General features: G+C 45.0%; 1 protein-coding gene across 1 annotated transcript in view; it reads right to left on the bottom strand.

The window, feature by feature from the left end:
• Positions 1 to 7,500, bottom strand: part of metrnla (meteorin like, glial cell differentiation regulator a) — an 11,105-nt gene that overhangs the window by 3,065 nt on the left and 540 nt on the right. The window contains exon 2 of the mRNA XM_017454160.3: positions 2,961 to 3,349. Coding sequence (XP_017309649.1) covers positions 2,961 to 3,349 — 389 coding nt within the window. The remainder of the gene's footprint in view (positions 1 to 2,960; positions 3,350 to 7,500) is intronic.

The raw sequence follows: 7,500 nt of genomic DNA, 5'->3' as shown, positions 1-7,500 counted from the left end.
TGTTAGAACCCGAGGCAGCGGCGACGCCGCCGGGGTCAGAGGTCATCCAGGCGTACGTTTAGGCCACGGCCCCGCGAGCTTTGATCTCCCGATCCGGAGCGTTCGCCGCCGTGGCGTCTTGAAACGCGACCGCAGGAATGGACGAGGATCTGAGTCAGCTACACGGGGTAAACCACTTCACAGAGCGGCGGGGGGAAGACGGGAGCACCGCAACATCTGCACGCCACCGCATTCCTCTCTAATGGACTGAAGCTTTTTTTCTTTTTTCTTTTTTTTTTTGCGAGCTCCGCATCGAGACCACTTCAGAGGACGACGAGGAGAGAACGAAAAAGACGAGGATAAAATACCCCCCCCCCCTTCCCCCGCCACATCTGGAGCGGGACCGGTTCTACGACTCCGGGCCCCGCACAGCAGGTTAGGGGCTCCGGAGGTGAGGAAAGACAACAGTGCGATTGCGGAAAGAAAAACAGGTCACTCTGCATCGCAAGACTGGATCCTGGGTCAGCTTTCAAGCGCAGGGACTCAAGCAGGGCTGGCCAACGAACTTTTATTTTATAAGCAACAGTGCAGTTAAAATGAAATGAAATGAAATGAAACGATAGTAGAAAACATCTGGGCCAAACCCGGACTCCGTTAGGGTGAAGTGCGCCCTGGGTAAACTGGCCTGACCTTATAAACTCCACCTTTGAGAACAAGCAGAGACAGCACGTCTACAGAAGCCAGAAACGTCCAGATAAACGTCACGTTTAATAACCGAGGGAGAGAAACGGTTCCCGAGGACGCCAGATGTGACGAGTTACGTGGGTCCTGTGATCATCCTGATGCTTAACACGTGGCCGGTGCAACCGGAATCCTCTCGAAAGCCTTCCACAGTGACACGCCGGCCTCGTTACACCGCACGCAAACGCTCCACACTGCCGCTTTCTACATCCCCCTACATTCTCCAGCAGGTCATCAGATCCGGTCCGACACGCCGGCCGTCCCGAACGCGAGGACGGATCGCGCTAAAAACCCACCGCGTGCTTGCTTTTAAGGGCTTTTAACAGGTCTTTTAAGGGCGGTGTTCATAGAGCTACATAGGCCTGTCATGACAGCTGACAAAACCCTGACCAACATTTATAGATATTTATTAGAGTAGGTAAGAGTCCACTTAAGGGCGGTGTTCATAGAGCTACATAAGCCTGTCATGACCGGCAAACATTTACAAATCCTTATTCCAAACTGTACCAGTTCACTCGAGATAGTGTTCATAGAGCGACATAAGCCTGTCATGACCGGCAAACATTTACAAATCCTTATTCCAACCTGTACCAGTTCACTCGAGATAGTGTTCATAGAGCGACATAAGCCTGTCATGACCGGCAAACATTTACAAATCCTTATTCCAACCTGTACCAGTTCACTCGAGATAGTGTTCATAGAGCGACATAAGCCTGCCATGAACACCATCAAGAACAGGTCACTTAAGGCCGTGCTCAGAGAACTGAATAAGCTTTCCGTAAAACAGCTCGCTTCACTTGTTATAACGACGTACGTTAAGTTGACATAACCTGAGCCAAGTGACGGATCAGGTTATTTTTGAAAGCTATTTATATGTAAGTGAAGAGAGTTTTAGAAGACTTTTACGAAAACCTACGACAAGACGTCACGTCATAACACCGAAATGAGTTATGTATACGTGTCCTCGGACTTTAAACTACACTACCATCACTCGTTTGTTATAACCTTCTAATGTCACGCCCAACAGAAATCAGGTCAAGCGGACATCAAAATGATCAACAGGAGTCTTTATGACAGGTGGCGTCTTTGTGAATAAGGCTTTGCAGATGTATGTGCAGATTCGTGTCGGTTGTCATTATAGCTTTATGTAGGTCTTATGTAGCCCTATGAAGGCTAGACTTATATGAAGCTTATGTAGGTCTTATGTAGCCCTATGAGTGCTTGACTTATGTGAAGCCTATGTAGGTCTTATGTAGCCCTATGAATGTTTGACTTATGTGAAGCTTAAGTAGGTCTTATGTAGCCCTATGAATGTTTGACTTATGTGAAGCCTATGTAGGTCTTATGTAGCCCTATGAATGCTTGACTTATGTGAAGCTTATGTAGACCTATGAATGCTTGACTTATGTGAAGCTTATGTAGACCTATGAATGCTTGACTTATGTGAAGCTTATGTAGGTCTTATGTAGCCCTATGAATGCTTGACTTATGTGAAGCTTATGTAGACCTATGAATGCTTGACTTATGTGAAGCCTATGTAGGTCTTATGTAGCCCTATGAATGCTTGACTTATGTGAAGCCTATGTAGGTCTTATGTAGACCTATGAATGCTTGACTTATGTGAAGCCTATGTAGGTCTTATGTAGACCTATGAATGCTTGACTTATGTGAAGCTTATGTAGGTCTTATGTAGCCCTATGAATGCTTGACTTATGTGAAGCCTATGTAGGTGTTATGTAGACCTATGAATGTTTGACTTATGTGAAGCCTATGTATGTCTTATGTAGCCTTATGAATGTTTGATTTATGTGAAGCTTAAGTAGGTCTTATGTAGCCCTATGAATGTTTGACTTATGTGACGCTTATGTAGGTCTTATGTAGCCCTATGAATGCTTGACTTATGTGAAGCCTACGTAGGTCTTATGTAGCCTTATGAATGTTTGACTTATGTGAAGCCTACGTAGGTCTTATGTAGCCTTATGAATGCTTGACTTATGTGAAGCCTATGTAGGTCTTATGTAGCCCTATGAAGGCTAGACTTATGTGAAAATTGACTGGTTTTCTTCTGTTGCGGAGACTCTGTCGGCGACTGATTCTTAAAGTCAGTTGTCGTAACATTCTCAGGTCATGTCCTCAAAGTGTCATAACCCAACGGTACTACGTAGCTCTATGAAGCCCAGACTGACTTTTTTTTATATCGGAAAGACAAAAAAAAAAAAAGAACTCTTGTGTTTTTATACCTATCAGCGATTGAGAATCGGCGCCGGGCCTGTGGTTGACCAGCTCGTACTGGAAGGCCGTGATCCTCCGGCTGATGTCTCTCTGAGGCACGGCCTCGATGAACAGCGCCCCCTCGTGGATGCCGAAGCAGTGCACTTTGCCTTCGGCTTGCTGGGCCTCGCGGAGCAGCAGGCGCAGTTTACCCATCCGCTCCAGGTAGACGTGCGTGCCGCTCGATTCCCGGGACGGTTTGATGCACACGGAGAGGTGGGCGGCGGCCGGAGACGCCACATTGGGCCGCAGGTTGACGATGATGGCGCCCGTCGGGTACAGCCACTCGAGAGAGCCCTGAGAGCAGCGGAGGTACACCTGCTCCACATCGCGTGCGTGTCCTTCATGTGTCAAACCACTGCGAGGGACAGAAAGGGCGTGTCAGGTTAAAACGACGCGATATTTTAAAATACACTTTAAACATTTTTTTCTTTTTTTAAAAACCCCCAACAAACTATGAGTTTAGTCATACTTTTATTTAACTTCTACAGCAAGTACAAATCAGCGGCGTGCAATATGATCAAACGCTAAGCGGTCCCTCCAGGAGTTTGTGAATTTGCGATCGCGGAAATGAACCAAGCGAACGCCGCGACATTCGGAGGAGCGTGCGATTTTTCTAAATTACCGCAGAGTTTCTGCAGATCTGTTCCGAGACACGTCACGTGACGTCATCACGACAGCTAAAGGACTTATTTACCAACAAACATCACAGTGAAAGATCGTGCAGAACAATTTCGTGCGACTGCGATTTGGCCGATTCGAGCAGTTTTCCGCAATTAAAAGAAAAAAAAAACAGAATCGAGTATTTTTTATCCGACTCGTCCTCCGCACGGACGTTTTCTTTATCCGACTCGTCCTCCGCACGGACGTTTTCTTTATCCGACTCGTCCTCCGCACGGACGTTTTCTTTATCCGACCCGTCCTCCGCACGGACGTTTTCTTTATCCGACCCGTCCTCCGCACGGACGTTTTCTTTAACCGACCCGTCCTCCGCACGGACGTTTTCTTTATCCGACCCGTCCTCCGCACGGACGTTTTCTTTATCCGACCCGTCCTCCGCACGGACGTTTTCTTTATCCGACCCGTCCTCCGCACGGACGTTTTCTTTATCCGACCCGTCCTCCGCACGGACGTTTTCTTTATCCGACCCGTCCTCCGCACGGACGTTTTCTTTATCCGACCCGTCCTCCGCACGGACGTTTTCTTTATCCGACTCGTCCTCCGCACGGACGTTTTCTTTATCCGACTCGTCCTCCGCACGGACGTTTTCTTTATCCGACCCGTCCTCCGCACGGACGTTTTCTTTAACCGACCCGTCCTCCGCACGGACGTTTTCTTTATCCGACTCGTCCTCCGCACGGACGTTTTCTTTATCCGACCCGTCCTCCGCACGGACGTTTTCTTTAACCGACCCGTCCTCCGCACGGACGTTTTCTTTATCCGACCCGTCCTCCGCACGGACGTTTTCTTTATCCGACCCGTCCTCCGCACGGACGTTTTCTTTAACCGACCCGTCCTCCGCACGGACGTTTTCTTTAACCGACCCGTCCTCCGCACGGACGTTTTCTTTATCCGACTCGTCCTCCGCACGGACAGCGGTCGGAAAATACTGTCAGCTTCATTTGATTGTTTTAATGAATCATTCAGCTTCAAAGGAAACTCCAGAGGTTTAGATTAATCGCTGAGAGCAGTCTGAGCCTAAAGCCGAACCTAACGCCAGAGGATTGTCTCTGTGCCTCGAAGAATGCGTTTAATAACTTCATATCCTCTAGCACGAGGTGTTACGGCAGTCCGTGTAGCGCCGCTACTGCGTGACTGATCACGTGTGGCTGCTGTTGAACTCATAAAGTAAAGGGGGGGGTTACTTAATGTTTAGCGCCCTCTGCTGCCTGCGAGCTGATCAGCGACTACAATGTAATCATCGGCAAGGTAACACTTAAACATTACTACTAATAATAACTGCACCTTCAAGCGATATTCTAGAAATTTCCGCTTCACTGAACAGTGACGCGAGTCTACACGTTGCCATGGCGTTCTGATGTCGTGCTTAGAAAATACTGTAATATGTCATCGGAAATCTACGTAACATAGATTTGACTCTATTTCCGGGTCAGCAAAATTTTTTTTAAACACAAGCCTGAAATAAAGAAACTACCCAATACTGCAAATCAGAGGCTTTTTGAAGGTTCTTATAAAACGTTATGATTATTGCAGGTCTTTTTTTTTTTTTTTTTTTGGGAGCACTTTTAAAAATGACAGACTGCCCCTTTAAACAACATTCTAGAAGTTTCCACTCAACTGTGAAATGATCTCACACCAAATGACTCGCACCTTATCACTATGATGCGAGTCCAAACGGCATCTAAAATCAACCTCACTTGACTTATTTTCCACCGGGTCTATTTCAGGGCCAGAAAAGCGTAAACAGAAACCAGAAATAAAGAAACTAGTCAAACGTATTAGACGGCAAAACTGAACAGCTAAGCTAGTTTTAAAATGAAACGACGATTACAGGTCTATGGGCACTTTTAAAAATTACACACGGCCCCTTTAAACAAAATTCTAGAAGTTTCCACAAAATTGTGAACTGCTCTCACACCCCTGAACTATGACGCAAGTTCGAACGTGATCTAAAATCAATGCCACATGACTTATGTCCATTGGGTCTATTTCCGGGCCAGAAAAGTGTAAACAGAAGCCAGAAATAACCCTAACCTTAACCCTACCCCTAACCCGAGTCAAATTTATTAAACGGCAGAACTGAACATCCAAAGCTACTCTTAAAATGATATGATTATTACAGGTCTACAAGAACTTTTTAAAAATAAAATTACACACTGCCCCTTTAAACATTCTAGCATATTCTTTAAACATAATTTAACACTTTTGCTGCTAAATTGTGAATGGGTATGACACCACAATTTTTTTTTTTTTTTTTTTTTGCCGTTCTCGTTTTTCCCACCGACTCTCTGGCAAGCTCGGGGACTGGCGCACGGCCGCGGCTGGGATTTTTTAAACTCAAGTCAATGAATCCCGGGGACGCACAAGCCACCGGCGCACAGGGCGAGCGCTGAAACAGTAGCCGCGTCTCCAGAGCATGCAAGTGCAAATGCAGGTCACGCACCGCTCCTCCCCTCGCTTTCAGCCTCCTCAAAGAGCCTGGAAGCCCCCCAGCCTGCCAAAAAAAAAAAAAAGAAGAGGAAGAAAAAAAAAAAGAGGAGCCTCTTAACTGCTTCAGCAATGCAACCTCCTCTCTCTTTCTCTCTCTCTCTCTCTCTCTCTCAACCCATGGCTCACTTTCAGCTCCGAACCATCTGCCTCACGCTGAGCCCGGGTCCGGGTCCGATTCAGCCACTGAGACTGAAACAGTAACATGGCACATGTGCAACACAGAGTCCCCGAGCCGCAAACTCTTTAATCAAGAGAGTCACGTCAAGAGCCCGAGCTCGGTAATGAGAGACTGGCGTACGGCCCGGCTGATCAACACCACATTACCGACCCAGAGCTGAGAATTACTCCACGCTCACGGGTGGGGTCCCCCCCCCCACTCCTTCTTCTTCTCCTCATGCTGTACTTCTTTTTTTTAAATGGAAGACGGATTCGCTGAACTCAGCAACGAGACGAAACGAACAATACAAAGAGCTGAAACTTATTTCTATGCCTTAACGCTATATAACTCTTCAAGTCTCACCGTCACGTACGTTTATTGGTTACAGTCTCTTATTCGGTCACATCTAGTCCAACATCTACAGCTCAAGAATTTTTTTTTTCTCAATGTTTCACATGGAAGAAAGTAACAACAACAACAACAACAACAACAACACGGTCTCTGTGTTACAGGTTACAGCTACACGTTACACGTAACAGGCGATTAACCTCCACCAACCTGCGCAGTTCCCTAATTACTGATTCATTTGTTGTAGTTACTGAATAATAACAACAACAACAACAACAACAACAACAATAATAATATGCGTTAAACCGAATAACTCCAGGATAATACAACAGGAGGGTTAAAGCAGTTTATCCTATATAAAAAATCCTATTCAGAAAAACAACTAAATCAAGCATATGAGGGATAGACATGAGAAATATGACAGTTATTAATCTGTAGTAGTTACTGGATGCTCTGCTCTGAATAATAAACCAGGTGATTAAAGGGTTAAAGCACTGGGGAAGGAAGAAAATAAGACAAGTTTGAAATAATGATAATTAAGGAACAGAGAAGACCAGAACGGAAATCCTAAAATTACAGAATCCACTTTATACATCATTACTCTGTCTACATAATAATAATAATAATAATAATAATAATAATAATAATAATAATAAAAATGATATAATAATGTATTTATTATTATTATTATTATAACACTATAATAAATGTTTATATATGTGTATGTATATGTAATTTAGATTTGTAAATATAAATTTTATTATAAAGACTATGAAAATAAATATGCAAATATAAAAATAAGGCATATTTGCATTACAAATAGACTGTATGTA

Source organism: Ictalurus punctatus, chromosome 24, assembly GCF_001660625.3.
Source record: "Ictalurus punctatus breed USDA103 chromosome 24, Coco_2.0, whole genome shotgun sequence".
NCBI classification, from domain to species: domain Eukaryota; kingdom Metazoa; phylum Chordata; class Actinopteri; order Siluriformes; family Ictaluridae; genus Ictalurus; species Ictalurus punctatus.
Note: the sequence above shows the minus strand (reverse complement) of the source record. Positions and strands in the feature narration are given on the sequence as shown.